The sequence below is a fragment of the Bos mutus genome, chromosome 5 (assembly GCF_027580195.1).
Source record: "Bos mutus isolate GX-2022 chromosome 5, NWIPB_WYAK_1.1, whole genome shotgun sequence".
In the NCBI taxonomy this organism is placed as follows: Eukaryota; Metazoa; Chordata; class Mammalia; order Artiodactyla; family Bovidae; genus Bos; species Bos mutus.
The window spans coordinates 217,772-245,591 of NC_091621.1; the positions used below are offsets into that span (position 1 = coordinate 217,772).

A 27,820-nucleotide genomic window follows, 5' to 3' on the forward strand; every position below is an offset into this window, starting at 1 on the left:
TTCCGCTTTAGCATCAGTCCTTCCAGAGAACACCCAGGACTGATCTCCTTTAGGATGGACTGGTTGGATCTCCTTGCAGTCCAAGGGACTCTCAAGAGTCTTCTCCAACACCACAGTTCAAAAGCATCAATTCTTCAGAGCTCAGCTTTCTTCACAGTCCAACTCTCACATCCATACATGACACTGGAAAACCCATAACCTTGACCATAGACGGACCTTTGTTGGCAAAGTAATGTCTCTGCTTTTGAATATGCTATCTAGGTTGGTCATAACTTTCCTTCCAAGGAGTAAGCGTCTTTTAATTTCATGGCTGCAGTCACCATCTGCAGTTATTTTGGAGCCCCCAAAAATAAAGTCTGTCACTGTTTCCATTGTTTCTCCATCTATTTCCCATTAAGTGATGGGACCAGATGCCGTGATCTTCGTTTTCTGAATGTTGAGCTTTAACCCAACTTTTCCACTTTGCACTTTTACTTTCATCAAGAGGCTCTTTAGTTCTTCTTCACTTTCTGCCATAAGGGTGGTGTCATCTGCATATCTGAGGTTACTGATATTTCTCCCGGCAATCTTGATTCCAGCTTGTGCTTCTTCCAGCCCAGCGTTTCTCATGATGTACTCTGCATAGAAGTTAAATAAGCAGGGTGACAATATACAGCCTTGACGAACTGCTTTTCCTATTTGGAACCAGTCTGTTGTTCCATGTCCAGTTCTAACTGTTGGTTCCTGACCTGCATATAGGTTTCTCAAGAGGCAGATCAGGTGGTCTGGTATTCCCATCTCTTTCAGAATTTTCCACAGTTTCTTGTGATCCACACAGTCAAGGGTTTTGGCATAGTCAAGAAAGCAGAAATAGATGTTCTTCTGGAACTCTCTTGCTTTTTCGATGATCCAGCAGATGTTGGCAATTTGATCTCGGGTTCCTCTGCCTTTTCTAAAACCAGCTTGAACATCTGGAAGTTCACGGTTCACGTATTGCTGAAGCCTGGCTTGGAGAATTTTGAGCATTACTTTACTAGCATGTGAGATGAGTGCAATTGTGTGGTAGTTTGAGCATTCTTTGGCATTGCCTTTCTTTGGGATTGGAATGAAAACTGACCTTTTCCAGTCCTGTGGCCACTACTGAGTTTTCCAAATGTGCTGGCATATTGAGTGCAGCACTTTCACAGCCTCATCTTTCAGGATTTGAAATAGCTCAACTGGAATTCCATCACCTCCACTAGCTTTGTTCGTAGTGATGCTTTCTAAGGCCCACTTGACTTCACATTCCAGGATGTCTGGCTCTAGGTGAGTGATCACACCATTGTGATTATCTTGGTCGTGAAGATCTTTTTTGTACAGTTCTTCTGTGTATTCTTGCCACTTCTTCTTACTATCTTCTGCTTCTGTTAGGTGCATACCATTTCTGTCCTTTATTGAGCCCATCTTTGCATGAAATGTTCCTTTGGTATCTCTGATTTTCTTGAAGAGATCTCTAGTCTTTGTTATTCTTTTGTTTTCCTCTATTTCTTTGCATTGATCGCTGAGGAAGGCTTTCTTATTTCTCCTTGCTATTCTTTGGAACTCTGCATTCAGATGCTTATATCTTTCCTTTTCTCCTTTGCTTTTCTCTTCTCTTCTTTTCACAACTATTTGTAAGGCCTCCCCAAACAGCCATTTTGCTTTTTTGCATTTCTTTTCCATGGGGATGGTCTTGATCCCTGTCTCCTGTACAATGTCACGAACCTCCGTCCATAGTTCATCAGGCACTCTATCTATCAGATCTAGTCCCTTAAATCTGTTTCTTACTTCTACTGTATAGGTATACCACCTCTTATTTATGTTTTTATGTTGGGAAGAGACAAGTAAAGGGAATGAAATAACCAGAAATAATTCTTTCTAATTTAAAATGGATGAAACAGGCAATACTGTGAAAAGCAAATTCCTCAAGGCCCCCTTGAGGAATTGTAACCAAAGGCAGAGGTAAATAGTAGACTTGGCATTGGCTGCTCCAGGAGCCATTTGCTGCTCAGCGGCAGCTCTCCTGACCTGGACATGTGCAGCATTCAGGGAGCTCATTGTGTAAATCTTGTGTATTGGGCGGTGTCACTGGCCCCTACAATACCCCATGAGGAAACGGAGAGGCCTTTGCTGATCTAATCTCGATCCATTTCCCTTGGTTACTACAGCTCTGGGTCCCCAGAGAGTACTCTCTAAAGAGCCGCCAGTGTGTTGAGTGCTGGCAGTTGCAAGGTTATTTCTGACTGTACGATTTGTGCAGTGGAGATTGCACCCATCTTTCAGGTCCTGATCCATTGGCCAGAAATAGCCACTGTCGTGCCGGTATTACTAGAATGAACACCTACCCAAAGGCCCCCTCTGCGCCCTTCTCAGTGTGGTCTCTGGAGGACCCTTCTAGGTGCCAGGTAACCCGACTGTGGTCCTGGTGCTGTCTTCTGTGCTTTCTTTCCTGACTTGCTATCCAAGAACAGAGTGTCCTGACCTCATAAAGTGAATGGCTGGGGCCAGAACTATAAGTTCTAAGACTTCTCTGTTTGAATTCCAGAGAAGTTGTGGCCAACTTTCTTTTGTGTCTGAGCTTTCAGGTAGTTTAGAGAGTGACTTGTACTCCCTTGTCTTAATACCCTGGCTCTTCCAAGGCCCATCTGCCCTAACACGGAGACAGGAACCCAGGAGCGGGATCACCAGTGTGGCACTCAGGTCCTTCAAATGCAAGAGCAGGATTTCATCACGTTGCCCTGGCACTGCAGATGGGGAAACTGAGTCCAAGAGAGGCCAAACAGCTGTCCCAGGGCTTGCATTCTCAGAGCTCTAGTCAGTGTGGAGCTGCAGCTGTGGTGTGAGCCCTCACTTTCAGCTCAGTGCTGTTCCCCAGTGTCATGCTGTTACCTGAAGGGCGAGTGCTTTCCTGACCAGAGAGGGGCCCAGCCCTGCTCCACGCATCTGCGGCTCAGGCTTTAAAGTGTGTGCAAGAGTTTGACAGATGGGGACTGGGATAGTAGAAATCTGTGCAAGAGCACTGGGTAATGAGTTTGGGGGCCACTGACCCAAAGAACACAGCCCTTCTGGCCCTCTCTGTGTACTTTCTCCAGTGAGTGTACATGTTTCTGATCACATGTTTATAATTTCTGAGACCCCATGGCTGTTCACCCAAGTACATCTGTGCTGCTGCACTAACCCATCAAGCAGTCGTCTTGTAGTTGGCTCATGGTTGCTGCCTCCATGCTTGGGGTGACGTTTACCTTGTATCACGTGAAAAGACTGAAACCCTTCTCCACCATCCCCCTCCCCTCATCTCCTCTTGGTGTGGAACTGTAGGAGGGGCCTCGCTTCCCAGGGCCCCCTGCCTGGGACCTGATAGAGCCAGCAGTCAGCCGGACCCTAACTGCTGGGACTGGAAGTGAAAGCAGCCCCTTCATAGTGGCACACAGAAGCTGAGTAGAAGGCCCATGGTGAGAGCCCCTCTGAACTTTCCCTTCCTCCCCACCACTTCCTCTCTGTCAGGTCCACTCTCAGCACCGGGAGCTGCTCCATAGGAGAGGTTGTGTCCTTCACTGTCTCATAGGAGAGGTTGTGTCCTTCACTCTCTTCCCTGCTCCCCCTGCACAGTGCTCCACAGATAGTCAGAAATAATCTCTGGCATCTCACGCTGTTGACCACCCTCTGATGACTGGTGAGGTGCGGGAAGGCTAATACAGCTGACAGCTGGCAGCATAGCTTCTCTATAGAAGTTGTTTCCTGGTCCTCGGTAATAAGTTATAGTGACAGCTACTATTTATTGAATGCTTACTGCGCTCAGTGTTCATGTACACACACCCTGAATTCCTCATTGTTCTCAACAGCTCTCCCTGTCAGGAGATGGCAGAAGCCATATTGACAGCTGCAGAAACTGAGATGTAGCTAGAAAATGGGGAAAAGGTATCGAGACCTAGCCCTGTCTGACACCAAAGCCTATGTTTTTAGTAACCATGTGGAACCTTCTTGAGTAGTTAATTTGCTGAACATTCCTGCAAGAAAGAGCTGAGTCACTTGTGCTCCCTGGGACTTATAAATGAGATATCTGTGTTCGCAAAGGGCATTCGGAGCACAGTTTAGATTAGATTTGGCTTTGGGATTACAGGATAGGAACAAAGGGCAGACTTCAGGATCCTCGGCCACTTCCTGAAGCTGGCTTATTCTGGCTTACTTTGGCCCAGTGTGGAGGAATCCTTGCTCTTTAAGTCCACAGTGGTTTCAGTTTGTTCCTGAGACATGGTCCTGCCCAGCAGTTCCAGATTGCTTAGGGTGGGCCTAGTCTTGGTTCCCTGGGCCACTCGGATGGGCACCGGTTGTTCCCTGGACTGACTTGACTTCTTAAAGGTCCTCCTATTTTAGGCATTCAACAGGAGGCTTTCTCTTCAGTTCTTGAGTCCTGCCCCCACGCCCCGTTAGTTGTTGGGACCTGAGGATTTAGTTGTGGTTCACCTAAGAACAAAGGGAATTCAGTTTTCAGCAGCTCATAGTGCAGTCCTGTGGAGTCCCCACAGGGACTCTGGGGTTGAGGGGCTTTCTCTCTTTCTCTGCTCATAATGTAAACATTCTGTATATATCCTAAAATGGGAGAGAGAAACTTCTGAGGGGCAGAGAGTTGTTGGGATAATAAGGTTTGGAGGAGACAGCCCTTCCTGCATTCTCCCTGGGGGAATAATGCAGCGAGGATTGAAGGGCATCGCCTCAACCAATTCAGTTAAGTGGCCCCGTCCTGGCTTAATAACTCGGGCAGACTTCCCAATGGGTTTGGCACGGTGTTGGGTTCCTCTCTCCCCAGACCCTCCCTTCTCTTTGCTTTGTACATGTGTGCTAACACAATTAGAGAGAGGTTGCATCTTGCAATAAGATAGCCTTTTTACAAAGGAGGGGGATTCTCTTAAAGAAGAAGGAGAGGAATTCAGAGGAGGGAATGTAGCCCTCGAGAGTTTGAGTAGCACGGAGCAGGCTCTGTTCTCTCTATAAGGGTGGGCGGGCAGGGGGAGGGTGGCCAGTGATTTCCAGCATCTAGTGTGAGCACCGGGTGCTAAGATTGTGCTAGAGAAATGGTCAGCTGTCTTTGCATTTGTTCATCCAGACTGTATCACTGAGGATTTGGTCGTTAGAGAACAAGAACGGGATTGTTCATGAAGGTCAGAGGTCCCAGTCTTCCGAGTTTGGTGGTCAACTGTTCAGAAATATTTCACAGTTTTAGTTGAAAACCTGAGCAGATGCTCCTGCTGTTGTTTACCCGTGGGGATCGGGTGACATTCTTCTCCCCTTCCCTCTTCCCCACCCCTCTGGGAACCAACCAATCACGCCAAAGAATGGATTTCAGGGCCTCTCAGGCCTCCTCCCAGAAGAGTGTGCCCAGCAGCAGTTCTCCGGAGCCTTCGCTGGCAGGATGTTTAACTCCTGGGTGTCTGACTTGCAGTGAGCTCCTACTATTGCAGTTAGCTCGTTCTGTTGTTCGCCATGCCTCTCTGAGCCCATCTAATGTTAAGTAAGCTTACCCAGTCCCCAAGGGAAGGCTCCTAGTGAGGCACAGTGCAGTGCTTTGAGCTTGAAGAAGCTGGTTTTTGAAGCCCTAGTTCTGCCAAAAACCAGCAGCATGACCTTGGGCAAGTTACTTTCCCTGCTTGAACTTGATCCCCTTTCTGCTAAGTTAGAGGGAAAGGAGGACAGGATGAACATGTATGACATAGTATATACAAGTCACCAGCCTGAGGTCTGGGGGAAAGCATTTAACCTGTGCTGAGTGCCTATTTTGCAGCAGTTTGTTTTTTTATAGTTTGCCCTCTGCAGGGCAAGTGCTGTCCACCCAGTTTCATAGATGAGAAGAGTGAAGGCTAGAGTCTGTCCAACTTGCCCAAGGTCAAATAGCTAGGAAGGCTCATCTGGCTCTAATGCCCACACTTTCTTCCATGCCACTGGGTTGGCTCGAAAGGCCCTCAAAGTCCTTCTAGCATTTTCACTCTAATACTCTGATAGTTTTAACTCCTTAATAGCTTCTTGTTCTGCCCTGTAGAGGGATTACTGTCTCCCTTTCCACATCCCTGTTAGTAGAGCAGGTGAATAACTTTTCAGAAATGATGACACTTCTGCCATCTCCTGAAAGCAGCAAAAGAAAATGGTGCGACCATCAGTTTTCTCTTTGCATCACAGGGAAGTCCTCATCCTTTAGAGCAGTGGTCCCCAACGTTTTTGACATCAGGGACTGGTTTCATGGAAGACAGTTTTCTATGGATGAGGGTGGGGGGGATGGTTTCAGGATGATTCAAATGCATTATATTTATTGTACACTTGAGTATTATTACATTGGCTCCACCTCAGATCATCAGGCAGTAGATCCCAGAGTTTGGGGACTCCTGATTAGGGCCAGCATCTCCTGCTTCCTCAGCAGTCCCTTTCCTCAGGCAGATATAGGTATTAATATTTCCTTTTTCTCTTTGCCTTGTGTTTTGATAGTCGGATAAGGATCTCTGGTTTAAGGAAGGGTGAAATTTTGAGGAGATTTTTTTAAATCCCCTTTATTCAAAGCTTTTCTGTGAGCTAGAGACACACTATTGCATTTACCCCTACCTGGAATCACTGTGATATATATAGCCCTGTCAGGAGCTCCTTCTATCCGAGGGCTTGGTTTTCAGTGTAGTTCCTTATAAATTATTCTAGCTATCTGGCTGGGGGACATCTTGCATCATGAAACATGCTGTGTTTCTCTTCCTGCAGTTTAATTGAATACTTTTAAATCCACAGAGAAAATAGCTTTCTTTAGGTGTGTTTCTATTGATTATTGCTGCTGATTTAAAATAAATTACGGTAGTAACCCTAAAATGTCAAATTTGTTAAGGAGTCATTTTTTATTTTTGTTGTGGGTTAAGAAAAATGACCACAAGCAAGTCTGTTAACAGTTGTAAATTATGAAGCCAGGCACTGACCCAGGTGTTTTATGTTCATAATTTCTAATTTTCATGATAAACGTGTACTTATAGATGAAGACGGAGAAGGCAATGGCACCCCACTTCAGTACTCTTGCCTGGAAAATCCCATGGACGGAGGAGCCTGCTAGGCTGCAGTCCATGGGGTCGATAAGAGTCGGACACGACTGAGCGACTTCACTTTCACTTTTCGCTTTCAGGCATTGGAGAAGGAGATGGCAACCCACTCCAGTGTTCTTTCCTGGAGAATCCCAAGGACAGGGGAGCCTGGTGGGCTACCGTCTATGGGGTCTCACAGAGTCGGACACAACTGAATCGACTTAGCAGCAGCATAGATGAAGAAACAGTTAAGAGTGGTTATAGTACTTGCTCAGGTCACAGTGACTGATTTGGCACTTTGATTCCAGATCTGTTTCATTTCCAAACCTAAGCTCTCTCTTCAGTACCATGCTGCTTCTGGAAGATGATCTTGAGAGTTGATTTAATTATCCATGCCCATTCCTCAGCTCTGATCACCCCAGAAAATCCATATGCTTTCTTTTTAAAAGAGATGTACCGTTTTAGATGATAAACTTCACAGTTAGGGGAAAAAAAATTAAGGGAAGTAGTTTCTGGTCTTTGCCAACTTTTATAATCAGGTAACTTTTATTAATGTTTAGTTTGAATTATTTTTACTAAAATTTAAATCCATCGCATCTAATTCTAAGTGAAAATGCTAAATTGGTGGCTGTTCATCATCAGATTCCAGAGAGTTAGGGGTTTCACTGTGGTTTGGGGTGCACAGGAAGAGGAGGACCTTAGAGGATGAATTGTATATGAGTAGATGGAGAAAAGAGAATTTTCTTGGGGTAAGGAATTTGTCATTTGCTCCATCTTTTGGTACAGCCTGTGTCTACCATCTCTTTGAGCACCTTAAGATGGTGTTGAGAATCCAGTGGAAGATGGGTTGGTATTACTCAATGGCCGTTTGCTTCACCCTAACTCTTTTCAAGAATTGCTTATGATTTCGTTCTGCCACAGTGATGTTGGGCTTTGCCAGTTGAGTGCAACGAGAGATTCACACAAAAGACGTATATTCACTACACAGTCTCTGCCATCCATGTCAGCCTAACAAATGTTTCAGCAGCATTTACTTGTGTGTCTGCTATATGCCAGTTGCTTGGCATAACACTGATGATTCTGAGATGAATAAGACATACCTTTAGGATCTCATAGTGGAGTGGAATTTACAGTCTTATTTAGGAAACAAGACATATAAACATAGAATTAATAATGAAAGGCAGTATATGCTTAAGAATATTTTAAAAATAAATGAACTATGGACAGCAGACTTTACTGGGGTTCTGAGATGAAAGGGGTACGGTTTGCCAGAGTAGTAAAGACGGAGTTCCTTTACAGTTTCATCCAGGGTGTGCAGTGGGGCAGAGCTGGGGTGAGATGAGGTTTTTTGGTTTTTTGAGGTTTTTTGGTCACTCTCAGTGACAAGGCAATGGAAATGGTTCACTGAATTAAGGTAAGTATCCTAACGTTATTGATGGAACTGTAGCCAGAGACTGGGGAAGGAAGACTCCGCAGTTAGCATTCTAAATGGGGAGCGTAAAGGTGACAAAAGCCGATGTAAACAACAACAACAGTTTAATCCCTGCAGAAACTGCATTTTTAGGGGAAAAAAATTTAAGTCTTATATTTTGGTTCCCAGGTTAGCATCCCCCCCGCCCTCTGCCCCTTAGCTTTTTAATACAGTATTCTCTATATTAGAAATCCCTTACCATTTACTCTTGTTGGGTTTTTAAAAGTTGGAAGACTTCAAGCTGAGTCCTACACAGACAGAGACATCAGTAGGCCTGTTTGCTGTGTGCATGGCTCACGGTGGCCTTGTCCTTGATGACTGCTGCATATTTATGAGCGTCCCTCCACAAAGCCCACCCAGGGAAGAGCTCTTCTTTTTCCTTTTTTAGGTTCCTGAAACTTACCTAAAACTCTGAGGCCGGAGAAGGTATAGGGAATGAAGTTTCTTCCTTCTCCCTCCCCCTACTCCATAGTAGCTTAATTTAAGTACCCTGTGGAAATAAAGATAAATGTGAGAAACTTCAGGATGAAAAGAACATTAGAGACCAGAGAAGTCAGGGGAGGTCATATCAGGCTTAAAGTGGAAACTATGTTACAACCTAAGCAAGGAGCAACTGATAGGCCTATAAATAGGATTTTATCTCCTCTTAGGACATTTTTGGCGTGGTTGTAGCTTCCCATGTGGGGGACTATTATATTTACTAAAAATAAACTGTGTTTCAGAAGTGATTAAAGTAAATCCCACTGAACTCATTTATGTTATTAAAAATGTAGCCATAGCCTGAAAATAAATTTATAGAGGTTGATGCATACTAACTGTTGAGAGAACTTGGATATTGAAGCCATCCATCAGTTAGATCTGAGATCAAATGGTCTGGTCCAGTTTAGTGTGGATTATTAGGTAGGTTGCCTTCTCAGAAGATAGTGTTATTTCGTTTCTGCTAGTCCAGAAGTCCCTCAAACCCTAGCTATATATTCAGACTCATTCAGACTCATAAATGGGCATAAATAGATGATAAGTGTTATCACCTAGGAAAGACAGAGTAGTTCTAATTCTTTAGAAATCTTACTGCTTAGTTAAAGCTGCTTGGCTATGACCATTCAGAGCAGAAGAACATATGAATCGGCCATACCTTTGGTATCCCTTCTGGGGAACAAAAAATCCTTCAAGTTGTCCGAGTTTGTTTCTCACACTCTCCTTATCCTGACTGTAGTCCTTTAAATTGTGCAGCAAATATTTGGCATCTAGCTGCCTGTCAGCCAGTCTCTGACACCTCTGGATGGTTTGTTCTCTTCCTGTGAGTATATTTGAAATTAGTAAGAAGCATCTATTAGTTTTAGTATCCTATGAGAAGACTAGGAAAAGCTGACATTCGTAAATAGTAAAACTGCTTAAAGCATATTTCTCAAAGTTATGTGACCGTGGGATTCTTTCTGAAATCTAATGACATGAACAACAGAGCGCAGTGTGACTCATGCACATCGCGTTTGTGGATTCGTCACCAGACATGGTCTCAGAGTTGAGTTCATGCCTTCAAAAAGTGAAATCATTTACTTTTTCCAGACTTCAAAACTAGCTTTGGAGAAGTTAAATCATTAAGTGCAAAAATAAAAGCAATTTAAAAAATGAACACAATTAAGCTGTTTTTGTTTTAATATACTGCCTATGCCTTAGTGCACATGTTAAACGTCTTTTTCCTGCTTGTACTACTTCACATTTTATCTTTATTTCTCAAAGATGGCATCTCACTCTTAAATGATAGGTTGTTGCATACTCATTAGAAACTGTATATGTATGTTTAGTATTTTTCTTTAGAATAAATAAATCAAATAGAAGAAATATTAGTAGCATCAATTTATAAATTGTTGAACTACCTAATGACAGCTCGTGAAATGCTAAAAACATGGTAATATATTTTAAATGTCATATTCACGAACTGCTTTAAACCCTTTTTTACTGGTCTCTTTCTCCCCTTTATAACCACTCAATTCCTTTCTTTCTCCCAGTGCTTTTAAGAAGGAAACTGAAGTTCCCGATGTAGTATTTTTTTGATAGATAAAGAGATAAGAAAGTTGGTGAAAGAGGTTCGACAAGTTCATGGAATTCCTTGCGTCCCAAACCCAAGATTCTGCCTGATTGCTTTCATCTAATTTTTCTTGTGTCTCACACTTATCAGCCAGCTGTTACAGTGGTAATGGCAATGATAGTGAATCGTGCTCTGTTTACAGAATAGCTAGCATACTCTATTGTATCTGGGTCTGAAGAAAACCCTGTGTCATTACTATCATTTTACAGATGACAAAAATGAAAGTACATATATTTGACTTTTTCCATTACTAAAATTCAGGAATTGTTAAGTTGAATTTTCGTTTCTGTCATACTGGTGTAGAATGTTTAGGGGCAGCAAATGTGGGGATAGACAAGTTGACTTTTGGCTGAGACTTTCAGCCTAGACATTTCAGGATTCTTTGCAGTCTCTGTCTTTGTTGTGAGGCGTGTACACTATTAATGTGTATAGAGCTTTCTGTGATGTTGAACTTTGATTTGTAAAGTTATAGTAAAATAATTGTTAAAGGGCACTTAGGATTAAGTTCAGCTACATGCAACAGAATCCCCCTCCTCCTTTCCCCTTACCCCAAAGTGGCTTAAACAAGACTTTGTCTTTGATGAAAACAGAGTCTGGAAGTAGGCAGCTCAGGGCTGGTATAGCGCTCAGTGGTTATCAAGGATCCAGGATCGTCACTGCTCTTTGCTTCTCTGCCTGTAGGATGTGACCCAGATGGTTGCTACAGCTCCAGCCATCATTCCTGCATTTCCACGGAGCAGTTGAGAGGAGGAAAAGAGCTCCCCTCCCCTACTTAACAAACCTTCCAAAAAGTCCCATATAACATTGCTACTCGTATCTCATTGGCCAGAACTTAGTCTGTGGTCACACCTAGCAGCAGTGGAGGTTGGGAGATACAGCCCTTTCTTGGAGGGTGTGTGTATTAATCCTCGGATGAAAACTGGGGTTTTGTTACTGAGGAAGAAAGGATATTGGGAAACCACCAGCGTTCTCAAGCTCAGGGACTGTCAGAATGGCATGGCTTTACCTCCCATATGGTGCAGAAGACTCTTCTGTAGCTTCCTTGGGACCTCTTCAGTCAGTCTTTGCTGTGTTGTCCAATAAAGTGATTTTTCCCTTGAGATGTATATACCTTTATGTAAACACTTTTTTTTTTTTTAAGTTAGTAGAAGATAAAAAGGATCATTGAAATTTCCATTTAAGTTCAACTTAAGTTTTTTGAAACCAGTTTTTTGGGACTACAAATAGAATAAAGTGAGCTTTTTAGTAAGCATAAAATAAAGTGTTAAATATTTAGGTGTCTAGTCATTAGTAAAGGAAAAAGTGTAAATTTTCCTTCAGTTTTTTGAAGCCTGGATCAGCTATTAAATTACACGTTTCTTGGAGATAGAGAACTTGCTTATTTTAATTTAAAATTTTATGTTTTTTGGACAAATAATACATTTATATGATTCAGTACTCAAAAGGTACCAAACGGCCATATGGTGAATGGTTGCTCCCCAGTTCCTACCTTGATTCCCCAGTGTCTTTCCCCTAGAAGCAATGGATGTCTTCCCTTTTGTATATAGTTCCTACTTAAAAAAAGAAAGAAATTCAGTGCAACTGTGCTATACATTGTTCTGAACCTTTCTTTTATCACCCAAAGAGATGCCATGTCCCTTCTCCACCCTGCAAGGCTATATAGTGCCCCATTGTCTGGGTGAACCATAATTCATTAACAGAAGAACCTTGTTCTTACGTCTGTACCTGCTCTGTAAGCAACGTTTGTTCATATTGGTTAAACCGAACTCTTTGATTGAATTTGACTATGCAGAATATTTTAGCAATGAGTTATTTTTAGTGGTCGAGTATTCCAACTAGCTGAGGGGATTTTCCCTTCTTTAAGCATCAGGATGTTTAAGAATTATTTATTTTGGAAGTAAGTCCTTCTTAAATGTATTACTTAGCTATATAGTTTAGTCCTTCTAAAATTTATTACTTAACTACAGTTTTTTCTAACAGTTATACTTTTCTTAATGGTTTTAACACAGTTGTCAACATCAGTTATTGCTTATGACTGAAAAAGAGTGATATCTAAGAGCTTTTCATGGTTTTTGCCTTGCTAAATGACCTTATTTTAATATGTCTGCTTTTTGATAACTTATCTGCTTTTTAGATTTTTTTCTCTTGGTCTCTTGCACCTGATACGGCTGCCTCTCACATAATATTTCTCTTTCCTCTGGTACTTATTCTCTACTATTTCTTAGTTCCCTTTCCTAATTTGCTTTTTAAATGTTCAGTGGGTAAGTAGCCAGATAATCAGGACAGAAATATTTCTAAAATTAAAAAAAAAAAAGATTAAAAGAAGGCCTGGCAGAGCTTTCCTGCTGGTGAAAGTGCATGAGCATTTCGATATTCAGGATATTTAGAGGGCCTTTGGTGGCTCAGATGGTAAAGAATCTGCCTGCAATGCAGGGGACCTGGGTTCGATCCCTGGGTCGGGAAGATTCCCTGGAGAAGGAAATGGCCACCCATTCCAGTATTCTGGCCTGGAGAATCCCATGGACAGAGGAGCTGGGTGGGCTACAGTCCACGGGGTCGCAAAGAGTCCAACACAACTAAGCAACTTTCACTTTGTTTCCTAATTATTACCATGTTGTAGAATAGCTCTGTCCAGTGGATCTGTGATGATGGAGATGTTTTATATCTGCCCTGTCCATTATTAGTAGCCACTAGGCTCTTGTGGCTCTTGAGCACTTGAGACTTGAGGCAAGTGAGACTGGAGAACAGAAATTTTAATCTTCATTAAAATCAAATAGCCACACATGACTAGTGGCTGCTGTGTTGGACGTATGGTTCTAGACTAAATAATTAACGATGAGCTTGGTTATAGGAAATCTTGGGTTAGGATGCAGTTATTTTATTGTACTGAGACGATTGAGAATGTAATACTCAGATTAGATACTCAGATATGCAGATGACCCCACCCTTATGGCAGAAAGCAAAGAGGAATTAAAGAGCCTCTTGATGAAAGTGAAGGAGTAAAGTGAAAAAGCTAATTTAAAACCTAACATTCAAAAAACAAAGATCATGGCATTCCAGTCCCATCACTTGATGGTAAGTAGATGGGGAAACAATGGAAACGGTGACAGACTTTATTTTCTTGGGCTCCAAAATCACTGCAGATGGTGACTGCAGCCACAAAATTAAATAAAGATGCTTGCTCCTTTGAAGAAAAGCTATGACAAACCTAGACAGCGAATTAAAAAGCAGAGACATTATTTTGCCCACAAAGGTCCGTATTGTCAAAGTTATGGTTTTTCTAGTAGTCATGTATGGGTGTGAGAGTTGGACCATAAAGAATGCTGAACACCGAAGAATTGATGCTTTTGAGCTGTGGTGTTGAAGAAGACTCTTGAGAGTCCCTTGGACTGCAAGGAGATCAAACCAGTCAATCCTAAAGGAAATCAATCCTGAATATTCATTAGGAGGACTGATGGTGAAGCTGAAGCTCCAATACTTTGACCACCTGATGCGAAGAGCTGACTCATTAGAAAAGACCCTGGTGCTGGGAAAGATTGAAGGCAGGAGGAAAAGGGAATGACAGAGGGCGAAATGGTTGGATGGCATCGCTGACTCAATGGACATGAGTTTGAACAAGCTCCAGGAGATGGTGAAGGACAGAGAATCCTGGCGTGCTGCAGTCCATGGGGTCGCAAAGAGTTGGGCATGACTGAGTGACCGAACGGAGAAGGCAGTGGCACCCCATTCCACTACTCTTGCCTGGGAAATCCCATGGACAGAGGAGCCTGGTAGGCTACAGTCCATGGGGTCGCGAAGAGTCAGACAGGACTGAGCAAGTTCACTTTCACTTTTCACTTTCATGCATTGGAGAAGGAAATGGCAACCCACTCCAGTGTTCTTGCCTGGAGAATCCCAGAGACAGGGGAGCCTGGTGGGCTGCCATCTATGGGGTTGCACAGAGTCGAACACGACTCACGCGACTTAGCAGCAGCAACAGAGTGACCGAACAGCAACAACTCAAATTAGCTTAAGGTAAATAATTAAATTGAAATTGCTTTTCATGTTAATGTTGTGTTTATTTCAAGCTGTAACATTCTAAAGCCATTGGTGCTGGCCTGTGTTTATGGTTTGCAGCTGTGATAAGACTTTGAGTCCTCTTGGTAACTAGGGTGATATTAGTTGCACTCTAACTTTATTTATAGGACTTGGTTAGACACTTGCCTAACCAGAGTGCCAGAAACTCCTACAAATAACTTTGACCTTCCCTAGCAAAAAGTCAAAGAACAAAATGACCCATAGCAGAAGATCTCAGTTGTATTCTGTATACGAAAAATGTTACTTTCTAACGGAGAAATCTGTAGCAAATAAGAAAACAAATGAGTATATTAACTAATTATGGATTTTGGTAACAATTAGGAAGAAAATAAACAGAGTACAGTGATATAGAGAATAAGGGCTGTGGGGAAGGCCTTCCAACTAGAGAGAGTGATCTGGAGAACATTAGTTGAGGAGGTATTATTTAAGCTGAGATCTGAACCATAAGAAGTAGCCAGCCTTATGGAGAATGAAGGCAGCCTGAGAAAGGATTTCAAGAACGGGATAAAGGGACTAAAAGGTGCTCAGGAGAGGGATGGACTTTCTGAGGAACTGGCACAGGATCAGTGTATTTAGAGCATAGTGACTGAAGTGGATGTAATGATATGAAATGAGGTTGGAGAGGTGGGCAGTTAGCAAATAAATCATGTAGCACCTTCAGAGCCATTATAAGGACTTCAGATAGAAAAAAATTAAGCATAACATGAAGCTGCAGAATCAAAGGCGTGATATGATTGGGTTAGAAAGTCCCTCTGGCTACTATGTGATGAGTGTTTTGAAGAAGAGCAGCCGTGAAAGTGGCAGAACTCCTGTGATGTTCCAGAAAGAGGTGATTGGAACTTGGGTTCCGGTGGTAGAGCGGAGATCAAGACGAGTCAGACACATACAACATGCTGAGGGGTTTGATGTGAGGGGTGAGAGATAAAGGGAGGGTCTCTCACTTCCGTAATTGCCAGGTAGTACCACCTATGGAGGTAGGGAACACCAAGGACATACCAGTTTCAAGGGTGGTGGTAAGTGGTGGTGTTTAAGAGCCCAGTTTGGGGAGAGTTTTGTTGCACATCCTTGTGAGGCAGCTAAGTAGTCATATTGCAGCAGAGAAGAGTTCTAGTATAGGGATCTAACTTGGTAATTACTAGCGTGATGGTCGGAGAAGGCAATGGCACCCCACTGCAGTACTTTTGCTTGGGAAATCCCATGGACGGAGGAGCCTGGTAGGCTGCTATCCATGGGGTCGCTAAGAGTCAGACACGATTGAGTGACTTCACTTTCACCTTTCACTTTCATGCATTGGAGAAGGAAATGGCAACCCACTCCAGTGTTCTTGCCTGGAGAATCCCAGGGATGGCTGAGCCTGGTGGGCTGCCGTCTATGGGGTCGCACAGAGTTGGACACGACTGAAGCGACTTAACAGCAGCAGCAGCAGCGTGATGGTATTTGAAGCAGTGGGATAAGTTGAGAGAACTCAAAAAGAACAGGGTGACTCAGGATTGAGCCCCAGGAAACACTTTCTTTTTAAAGGTCTATTAATGGAAAAGCTGAAAAAGAGGCTGAGCAGAAGTAATCATCGATGTGGGGATTGTATTAATCATCGATGAAAAACAGGATTGTAACGTCTTGGAAACTAGCAGAAGAGAATGTTTTAAGAAGGTTGCCAACTCTGTTGAAGAGGTCACTTAAGTTGAGGACAGCAAAATGTCCATTAGGTTGAGTAGCATGGATGTATTGGATTGGCCACAAAGTTTGTTTGGGTTTTTCTATAAGATGGTTCAGAAACTTGAATGAACTTTTTGGCCAACCCACCAGTTGCCATTGACCAATGGGTTTAATGGAGTGGAGGGCTTGGAAACTTTATTTTGAGAAGACTGAAGAAATAAGAGGTGAAGAAGTAGAAGCAGGTATAGATACTTTTTATGAGAAGATTTACTGTGAAGTTGGACTTCCCTGATAGCTCAGTTGGTAAAGAATCCGCCTGCAATGCAGGAGACCCCGGTTCGATTCCTGGGTCAGGAAGATCTGGTGAAGGGATAGGCTACCCACTCCAGTATTCTTGGGCTTCCCTTGTGGCTCAGCTGGTAAAGAATCTGCCTGCAATGCAGGAGACCTGGATTCGATCCCTGGGTTGGGAAGATCCCCTGGAGAAGGGAAAGGCTACCCACTCCAGTATTCTGGCGTGAAGAATTCCATGGACAGTCCATGGGGTCGCAAGGAGTCAGACACGACTGAGAGACTTTCACTCACTGTGAAGTAGTGAGCAGGAAAAAGGAGAGAGTGGCTGGGGGGGAGGTGAGGGGCCCACAGAGGATTTTTGCACCTTGATTCAGTTAGTCAGTTGCCTACTATCAGACTTTTCTTTTTTTTTTTAAATTTTTTTAAGGTTTTTGCTCTTAGATTGCTACAGCAAACTTCCTTCTACGCTTGTGAGGGTTTTCTAAGATAGGTTACTCGGAGGTGGAATTGCTGAGCTACAGGCCATGAAAGTTTCAGAATCTGAAACAGATTGTGGCCAAACAGACTCCCAGAGTGATGCTGCCAACGTACACTTTCCCTGTCAGTGTGTGAGGGCAGAGGGGAGGTTTTCTGAAGATGGACATATGTTTATTGCTGGCCTGACAGTGAGTGCAAAGGGGAGAGAGTTATGAGGCAGGAGAGAGGAGGTGATCAACAGAGCAGCCTGGTTCTTACATGGGTGCTGGCAGATGGGATGTGAGCCCAAGTAGTGAAACAGGCCTTTGATGTGAGGCACACCTCTGTCATTGTAACAGGATGTAAGGAGGAGGAGATGTATGCGTTTCTAGGTAGGACTGTGGATTTGGTGGACAGATGAGACTGAATGATTCTCTTTTAAAGTGAAGTACTTCAATAGAGCAACAGCCAATGGTTGAGTTGTGGGGAAAGAATGAAGTAGGTTTCAGGAGAAGGTAAGAAACAGTCATTTTGGAGAGTGAGAAAGCTTCTGGGGCAGCTTTGGTAGGACTGTTCGGCATTGACAAGGGCCCAGTTGAGATTTGTGATCATGAGTATATAGTGAAGTCAGTCAGCTTGGTCATGTGACTTTTCTCTGGCAACATTTAGCTGGTTGGGAACAGGAACAGAGAAGGCAGATACTTGTATTTAACCAGGGTTCGAGTTTTGCTATATGCTAGTGATGGAGTGGGCAAATGATTGAGGATATTTGCAAGGGAGGGATTATAATCATGGACCACAGAGTCAGCGCTGGACGTACGAGGGAGTAGAAGACAGGAAGTGGAGAGATTTCCCTAGTGGTCCAGTGGATAAGACCTTGCCTTCCAACACAAGAGGTGCCGATTCAATCCCTGGTCAGGCAGGTAAGATCCCATATGCCTTGTGGCCAAAAACCCAAACATGAAAACAGTAACAACATTATAACAAATTCAATAAAGACTTTAAAAATGGTCTACGTAAAAAAAAAAAAAAGACAGGACTGAGGTGGATAGATGATGAACAGGTCATTGAGGAGATCAGAGCTCATAGTGGAGGGGATACCAGAGCAAGTTGGTTGGAAGGATGGGAGGTTAGTTGAGAATATGATTGAAACACAATGAGGAAGAACACAGCTCTTAAGATAGTGTTCATTTTTCATCTTTTAGGGATGATCACTCTGGGTTCCCTAAACCTGGCAGTCAGAGCTCTGACATCTATTTGCTGGTAACTTTTCCAAGAGGTGAACTTTGCCGAGAGGTGAAAAAGGGACGTCCCTTTTCTCTGTGTGTGCACCTGGAGTTCCCCACACATTATAGAAGGTAACCACAGATCAGAGGAGGTTTCCAGAACCATTCTTGTAATGACACCTGTCATAGCAGCAGCACTCAACCAGAGCCACAGCCTTCGGAAACTCACTCACAGTGTGTGTTCACTGGGTTCCAAGCCTCGTCTCTGTCCTTTATTGTTTGAAGTCTTGGTATTGAGCAGAGATAAGAGCGCAAGGGTGTTATCCAGGGAAAATTTTCCTGTGATCTTGGCAGTCTTGGCAGATTTGATTTTATCAGTGAAAAAGTGTAGTACAGGACTGATCTTGGAGTCTTACAAATTTATGTTTAACTTGTGGCACCTTTACTCACTGGTTGTGAGACCGTGGGCAAAGTGTTTAGCCACTTTAAGCCCCAGTTTTCTTCCATGTGTGAAAAAGATAAAGTAGGGCGTTCCTTACAGAGATGGCAGTGAGATGATACAAGGAGAGTTCTGGCACATAGTATGTTCTCAGCAAATAGTAGCTGTTGGTGGCATTATGGGGGCTTCCCGGGTGGTGCAGTGGTAAAGAATCTGCCTGCCAGTACAAGAGATGCAAGAGGCAAGGGTGCTATGCCAGGTCAGAAAGATCCCCTAGAGAAGGAAATGGCAACCCACTCCAGTATTCTTGCCTGGGAAATCCCATGGACAGAAGAGCCTGGCTACAGTCCTTGGGGTCATAAAGAGGGGGACACGACTGAGCACGGCACAGGTGGTATTACACTGAAATCAGCAGGCGGCGATGGAACACTCTGTCTCCAGTTAGTGCTCCAGAGTGGTTTAGATGCCGTCACTGGAAAGTGACAGCTACGGCCATCCTGCCCTGCGTAAGTCTGTGCTATTGCATGAGGACTAGCACCTTGGACTTCAGTGTGCTTGTGACCCAGCTGTGGCTTTTGTCATAATGTTGATGTTAACTCTGTAAGTCTCGGATGGTGCTGGAGATTCTTCCTTATCCAGGAAGCTCCCAGTTGACACCAATGCTGCTGATGCTGGTCCGTGGGTCACATTTTGAGTAGCAAGATTCTATTAGAGAACTGCCCTGTGGGAATCCTTGCTATTTTAAGCTGAGAGGAAATGAGGTTAAAAGAGCCCCATTCTTTAAACTTTTTTTTTTTTTGAGTCAAATTCAGTTGGACTTCATATGGCCCATTTCTATAGCTCATTGCTGTGGTGAGTCTGTGTTATCTCTGCAGATCCTGGAAGTGAAAGGAGTAGAAATAATGTAGAGAGGGTTGCTTCATATTGCTTTAGAAAAATTTTCAGTGTCTGACTTCTCAGGAATATTTTTGCAAAATTGTGTCGGTTCTCCAGCTGTACGCACTTTCCCACATCAGCCTTTTACACCAACAGAAATACTGGCATAAAACATGCAGTCTCATATTTAAAAATGAATAACCAACAGGGTCCTACTGTGTAGCACAAGGAACTCTGCTCAATGTTATTTGGCAGCTTGGATGGAAGGGGAGGTTGGAGGAGAATGGATACATGTATATGTATGGTTGAGTGCCTTTGCTGTCCACCTGAAACTACCACAACATTGTTAATCGGCTATACTCCAATATAAAATAAAATTTTTTAAAAAACTAAAAAAAAAAAACATGCAGCCTCTTTAATTGTTAGACTTTGAGGCAGAGTCAGAAAGAGTCAGTACCATCAGACTCTTCACAGTACAACATCCAGTGCTTTCAGAAGCAGGAATTCAAGATGCATTATCAGGTTAGAATTACTGGCAGCACCCATATTGCTATCCCAGATAATCTGATTTTTCTTTCCCAGAAGCAATCATGCCAGACTTCCTCTGTGGGCCCTCCCGAGAAGAGTGCCTTCTCTGATGCTTTAATTCACACATTCTTTCCTCCAAACTAATACAGAGGCTGATAAGCTTCAGAGAACCGTTATGTAGCCTGATAAAGTGTTCTCCTGATAGAAGGAGGCATACGTGCGTCCTCATCCTGTGTGTAAGACTGGGATCCTTTTGAGAGGGTCTTCGTCATGTGCAGTTGTTACACGTTTGTGTCTCTTAATCTGAATCCTGCATAGCGATAAAGCAGAGCTTATGTGACTTGATTGGAAAGAATTTTGTTTTCTCCTACCTCTTTGTTTCCTTTTTTCCCTTTTTTTTTTTAAGATTAGGGAAATGTGGACGTGCAGGAGCATGATCCACTTCTTTTGCCTGTGGGTTTTTGAAGGGTTTTTGTTTGTTTTTAACGTGAAGAAAACACATAGAACAGACTGTTCACCTGATTATTAAGATTATGATCAAAAAAGGAAGACGTGCATTGAGAGTAGAACTTTATGAATTTCCTGAGGCTCCAAAGAAGTTTACAGTGATTCCACTCATGGAAGTTTTGGAGGTAGTTCGTAGGTTTTTGTGACGTATTTAATCTTTTCTTATTTCATTTCAGGGATCTCATTTCTCTGTTTTTCTCCTGCTTTGCTCCAGGAGAACAGGGGTACCATTAAACCATCCCAAATTTGATTAAAAGATAAAACCATAAAATGACAGTAATATTTTACTGAATTTGTTTTTGATGCTTGATTAAGAATGAGTATTAACGATTTTTTTTTTTTTTTAATTCTTTTCCCTTGGGTGCACTGCAAAGCTTGTGGGATCTTAGTTCCCTGACCAGGGATCAAACTCAGGCCCACAGCAGTAAAACCGCAGAGTCCTAACCATTGGACCATCAGGGAAAGTGGAAGTGGCTCAGTCATGTCCGATTCTTTGTGACCCCATGGGCTATAGCCCTCTAGGCTCCTGTGGGTAGCCTGCTAATCTCCTGTCCATGAGATTCTTCAGGCAAGAATACTGGAGTGGGCTGCCATACCCTCCTCCAAAGGATCTTCCTGACCTAGGGATGGAAGCCAAGTCTCCTGCATTGCAGGCAGCTTCTTTACCATCTGAGCCACCAGGGAAGCCCCCTGCAATTTTGTGTCTTCAAAGAATTTGAAACGACTATAATCTCTTCACGGTGTGATTTTAATGTAGTTGTTTAGAATGGAGTATAGGAAAGTCTGGTGACTTATGATTTAGGGCATGTGCTGTGAGATTAGAGCGGAGAGTTGCCTATGAACATTGATTATATAACAGATGCCAAGCAGCAGTTTATAGAAAGCCGAGATTTGTTTTCCCATTTTAGAGAGAAGGTTGTCTCTGTTGTAGATTTGGAAGTTCTTTCTTCTGTTTTGTACTGGAACGGAGGTATTCCTGACTTCAGAAGATGCAAAGAAGTTCTGCATAAAGAAAAAGAAAAGATTTGGGTGAGGCTGAGAGGAATACTTGCCCTGCCTCTCCAGGTTTAAACGAGTGGGAGTCTGAGGTGGGAGGAGGGGCAAGGAGAAAGCACATGTTTAGTGTGGAAGAGAACAGGTGACTTCACTTCTACTCTGAGGGAAAAAGACGCTCCACCACAGCAAACTAAGACGGAGCTCTCTCTGCAGCTGGAAGCATTATACAGGAAGGAGAAGGTGCTTAGTACCTGTGCCGGGCCTGCCTTGACTGTGAGACTCACAGACCGTACTTGGAGATTTTATGAGCAGGAGAGAGCTGTTTCAACATGTTTGAGGGGAACAGAGCCCTGAGGCAGCTGAAAGGCGGAAGACCTCTTGTTTTTGTTTCATTTTGTTTTTCCTTTAAGGAGTTAAAGGAGTAAAATATTCCTCAAGACACACAACCCTCTGAGAATGTATTGTGCACCTACTGTGTGCAAGGTACTGTGCAAAGATGCCATAGCTCAAAAGAGATGAACTCTACCCTGAAAAATGTGAATAAAGGGGGTAAGATTGGTAGGTGCAGGTAAGTACCTGTGATAGTAACTGGCAGGGTTGGTGAATGCCACTTTACAAACACCAAGCTTTCAGAGGAGGAGATGTCACTTCCAGCTAGGATGGGTTTTGGATTTGAACATGGAAAAATGGGGAGGGAATTAAGGAAAGAGCATTGGCCTATGGTAGAGAAACCACCAGGACAGGTGACTGGATAATTCTTGTCGTTCACCACTGAACAAAATGGCCAAAAATATGCCTGGCATATAGGAGAGACTCAGTAAACAAAAATATGCCTGGCATACAGGAGAAACGCAGTAAATGTCTGAACTGAACTCAGTTAGCAATCATGGCCACAGGGACACCGCAGGCAGTTTACATAGTGTTATCGCTGGGTCTAAGCAACTCCAAAAGGAGTTTTATACCCGGTTTTTGCTTCAGGAAACAGAGGCCTCGACAGGTTAAATAACTTGCCCCAGGCCATGGTGACAGTAATTATAGACCAGATTTCAAGCCCAGGTTTTGTGCCCTGCCCCATCCCCATGCCTGGTAAAGAATCTGCAACAGGAGAGGCTCTGTTGATTTGAACTAGGGCAGTAGTAATAAAAAAGACGAAAACCTTGTGAAGCTTATTTGAAAATTTCCCCATGTTCAAGTCTTCTAAGATTCAGAATTATGACTGGTAGACTGATAGTTCTTACAGGATTGTGGCGTAAGGCTGACCTAGCAGGGAGGGAACGTAGGCTCTGAGCAGGCTCAGCTTCTGCACGGGGCTCCAGAAGAACTGAGGCAGAGGGCAGCCTGGGCTCGCTCCCCTTGATCTTGGAGGGCAGAGGTTTTCTGATTGCTCCATTCACATTTAAAGAAGCCGTCTTATTCTAGTTGTCCAGCTACTAGAAACCAGTGCTGGTAGTTTATTAGGAACCCCACCCATCCCTGCCTTTTGCAATAATCTTTGTGAGCGATGATTGTGTTTCTCGAAGTAGAATGACACAGAGAGAGTCCCTGAAGGCAGATACACAGAGAGTGTGCTGTACACTCGGGTTCAGACACACGGGGCTGGGAACTCCCAGAGAGAGAGAGGGAGAGAGAGAGGGAGAGGGAGGGAGGGAGAGAGGGAGGAGAGAACAACAGAACAGTCAGCTGGAGAGGCAGGAGGAGGGGGGAGGAGACCGGTCGTTTTAGATTTTTAAACTCAAGTGATTCTGGGGGGGTTCTCCCCACCCTGCACTTCGGCCCCCCATTCTGGCACCTCCTTTCCTCCAGTCCACAGAAGGGCCTTTCTGCAGTCCACGATCAACTGGCCGCTGAGTTAGAGCAGCCGGGTCTGACATGATGTACCTCTGGGTGAGTACAGAGTGCTGCGGGTGAGGGCTTGCACTTGCACATATAAGGAGTGGAAAGCTGTGAGATTCTGCTCCCGCACGAACGGCCTTCCGCATGGAACGCGGGCTGCCACAGCCCCTTCTCCTCACAGGTGTGAAGGTTTTAAAACCTCGCAGCGATTGTGACATTGGCCTGCGCTTTTTTTTTTTTTGAATGTTGTTTACCTTGTTTGACTTAGGCGCTAGGGCTGAGCTCCCAGTGCAGCGCCATCCCCAGGGCTTGGGAGGTTTGGAGAAGGCACATGGGGCAGGAAATTGAGCCGGTCACCCCAGGAGCTGCAGGCTTCCTGGCGGGCCGCGGCCTGCCTGTGTTCTGCTTGGGGGACACTGACCTTGATAGCCAAAGCGTCTCTTCAGATATTGAGAGCCAGTAGGTGGCATGATTCTTAATTAGGAATAAGCCTTTGAAAGTTTTTATCTAATAATTTTTATTGTCCTTCACAATAGAAATGTGAAGTAGGTCACTGTTGTTATTAAAATTTTATAAAGGAAGTAATTAAGTCAAAAAGAGTGACTTGCCTATAGTTAGGAACCAAGTCTGTAGTGGCTTGAATAGTAATTCATAACCAAACGTTACAAAGCAGTTTCTATTTGCCAGGAACTTAGTACCACACATTATTTTATTTGTTAACTCCCATGTTATACTTTGGGATGGAGGAAACCACACTGGGATTAGAGAGACTTAAATTATGGGATGTGATAACTTTTAGGAGAATGACTGGGAAAATAATACAGGGGGAAAAAGTCCTGCTGTTAGTTGTGAAAACAAGAACATCCATAATCCCTTGCAAAGATGGCGGTGTCTTCTCTTGAGGAGACAGTTGTTGTGTGTTGCTAAGGGAGCCTCCTAGATGTGATGCCCTTGGCTACTGGCCTGCTTTTGAAAGTTTCCCTTTGCCCTTTGCCCTTCAGCCTAGATGTCTGGAATTGCAGAAACCTACTTGGCTCAGGCAGACTAAATTAAAAATATCAGACGGCAGAATTTTAACTAAGTTTATGGCGATGGAGCCTGATCAGAAAGGGGTGTGTGTGTGTGTGTGCGCGCGCACGTGCACACGCATGTGTGTAAGGATCGTTTTTCCTGCTTTCCCCTTCATATTTGAATATGACCTTAAAATCTAATTTCTTCCTCTCTTGATTTATTTTTGTGGTATTTCGAGGAAGTCAAAAAACTTTTCTGACACACTTATGTCCTTGAAGTAGTTCTTATCTCTGTGAACGAGGAGTCTGTGTCCAGGGTCTTTGCAGACTTGTTAGTGGGACTGATGGCTGTCTGTTGGCCACAGGATTGGTTATTCTGTCTTTCGATTTGTTTGGAAGAGGAATTATGAAAGGAAGCAAGTTGAATTAGTCTCATTTCCACTCAATTCATGCTTTATGAAAGCAGACAGTGACTTTTGTGCTTATATTACACTTGTTTGTAAATTTGTCTCAATACCCTTTATTTAGCCCCAGAACAGGACTTTTCATCCAGAGTACCACATGCGGATGTGTTGTAGAAAAGGAACCCTAGGTGGTCAAGCGATTAATAAGAGGCCCTGAGGGGCTGCTGCGGAGAAAACTTACTGGATGAGGAAGGGGGATCAGAATTTTGTCCAGGCCAGCATCCAGCTATGGGATACTGGACAGTCATTGAAGTCTTCTGACCTCAGTTTCCACATCTATAAGATATCCCTTCTAATTCTAAAGAATTAGATATTTTATAGATGTTCCAGGAAGACACTCTGTTGTGCAAGAAAGTTTAGTGTCTGGAAAGCATGAGAGAAATATGAGACATGTCACCCTCATCACCTGCCTGGTTTGGTACCAGCAATGGCTTAAAGGCACTGTTCTAAGCTTTCTAGAAAAACTGCCAAACTGTGTTTGGTTGTCAGTACCTCTGGGTAGTGTGGACATTCTTAGAACATGTAGAGCTGAAGAGTAATGGGGAAAGCTCATCCTAGCATTTTGGGTTGTGCAGTTGGACATCGCTCATTAATTTGCTCCTGTGCATCTAAAACTCTGAGATAGAACTCTGTCTTCTGCTCTATATGTGTATTTTTGTCAGATCTCCTCCCCACCTTCCTGTCAGTCACCCTTCTTTATAGTGAAATTGCTGTCATTGGGGGCAGCATGATACAGCACAAAGAATATAGCTTTTAAAGACTTTACTAGGTCTAAATTCCACCTCTTATTCCCAGTTGTATGACCATGAACAAGTACTTAAGATCTCTGAACCTCAGTTTCTTCATTTGTTCCATAGGGAAAATAATGCCCGTCATACAGGATTACTGTAAAGATTTGAGATAAGCCATGAAATGTGCTTCACATGATGTATGGCACAGAGTAGATGCTCAATAAATAGCCAGTGTGAGCCAGGTTTTTTGCTTTGAACATTCAGCAGACCACTCATTACTCCAGAGCATTTTCTCTAGCATGTAAAGGATGCCTTTGAATGCATGCAGGGAAAACTTTGATAAACACAAATTAGTTTTATGTTAATGTCTCCCATTAATCAGTTTTTTTAAGTACTTGCAACTAGAAAACTCTCCTCAAAGTTGCCTCCGGATGGAGAACGTCCCTATTACTTTTTCCAAACTTAAGTTTTTGAAAGGGTGCAGTATACTGGGCACTTACTGTGTCATTTATTCTCCCCATCTCCTCTTCAGTGTCCAAAACAGGGAGGGCAGCAGGGAGAGTAGGGGACAGAAGCAGGGAAGAGCGAGGGAGACACATGATTCCTGTGCTGAGGAAGCTTACTTGTTTAATAATTATACAATTTAAGTCCAGGAAACAAAATTATAGACCACTTTTCTGGGAAGAAGTCAGGATATAGTCTCCCTGTCTGAGATGATATTAGCTAGACTGGTCTCAGACTCTCTTTTACTCATATTCTACGTGGATGAATTTCTGGATTTCATTTTGAAGTATTGCTTTGTCGTAGTTCAATCCTATCTTCTCAATAAGTCAGTTCAGACAGCATATAATGTTTATGCTTTTAGTGGGGCAGAGGACTGTGTTACTAGCTGTTACAAATACAAAGATGATTAAAGAGTCTCATTCCCTTAAAGAATTTATAACACAGTGGTAGTCAGTGTGTGTACACAGATAATAATAATTTTTGCATGGTGCTGTTCAATTAAGAAAGTACTTTTATATGTCACCTTATTTCATTGTCACAGCAGTACTCAGGGCCCAGAATCGGTATCTCTATTGTACAGAAGAGGAAAGAGACCAAGAAAGAGTACATAACAGTTAGTAAGTGGCAAGGCTGGAAACTCAATTTCATGATTTTTTTTTTTTTAACTCTATGGTTCTTATTTTTTTGGAAGGGAGAAGCTAACTTTTATCTTGTTTAAACTTTTTTTTTTAGTAATAACATATATAGTAGGCATATACCTCACTTAGTCCTCCACTCATGTGAGAATTAGCTGTTATCTTCATTTTACAAAGGAGGAAGTAGAAATTTCAGTAACTTGCGGAAGTCACACCGTTTAGAATTGGCAGAGGTAGGACTTGAACCGTGGTCTGTCTGGCCTCAGAGCCTCCTACACCGTAAGTACCACCTTCTTTTATTTGTTCAGTCAGTTCAGTTCAGTCACTCAGTCGTGTCCGACTCCTTGTGACCCCATGGACTGCAGCACACCAGGCTTGCCTGTCCATCACCAACTCCCGGAGCTTGCTGAAACTCGTGTCCATCAAGTTGGTGATGCCTTCCAACCATCTCATCCTCTGGCGTCCCCTTCTCCTCCTGCCTTCAATCATTCCCAGCATCAGGGTCTTTTCCACTGAGTCAGTTCACATCAGGTGGCCAAAGTATTAGAGTTTCAGCTTCAGCATCAGTCCTTCCAATGAATATTCAGGACTGATTTCCTTTAGGTTGGACTGGTTTGATCTCCTTGCAGTCCATGGGACTCGCAAGAGTCTTCTTCAACACCACAGTTCAAAAGCATCAATTCTTTGGTGCTCAGCTTTCTTTATAGTCCTACTCACACATCCATACTTGACTACTGGAAAAACCATAGCTTTGAGTTGACGGACCTTTTTCGGCAGAGTAATGCTTTTTAATATGTTGTCTAGGTCGGTCATAGCTTTTCTTCCAAGGAGCAAGCGTCTTTTAATTTCATGGCTGCAGTCACCATCTGCAGTGATTTTGGAGCCCAGAAAATAAAGTCTGTCACTGTTTCAAAAAAAGTCTGACACTGTTTGTTCAGTAGTGTCCAGTTTATCAGCCTGATACAGGCTGGAGTAGGGAAATGGAAATAAG

At 43.3% G+C, this 27,820-nt stretch overlaps 1 protein-coding gene across 22 annotated transcripts in view; it reads left to right on the forward strand.

Annotated features, from left to right (window-relative positions):
• The window catches only part of RBFOX2 (RNA binding fox-1 homolog 2), a 293,244-nt gene that overhangs the window by 114,524 nt on the left and 150,900 nt on the right, over positions 1–27,820 (forward strand). The window contains exon 1 of one of the 22 annotated variants that reach the window (XM_070370184.1): positions 23,352–23,536. The exons of the other annotated variants lie outside the window; for them this stretch is intronic. Coding sequence (XP_070226285.1) covers positions 23,522–23,536 — 15 coding nt within the window. The 5' untranslated portion in view covers positions 23,352–23,521. Of the gene's footprint in view, positions 1–23,351; positions 23,537–27,820 lie in introns of those variants that run through there. 22 annotated transcript variants of the gene reach the window in all.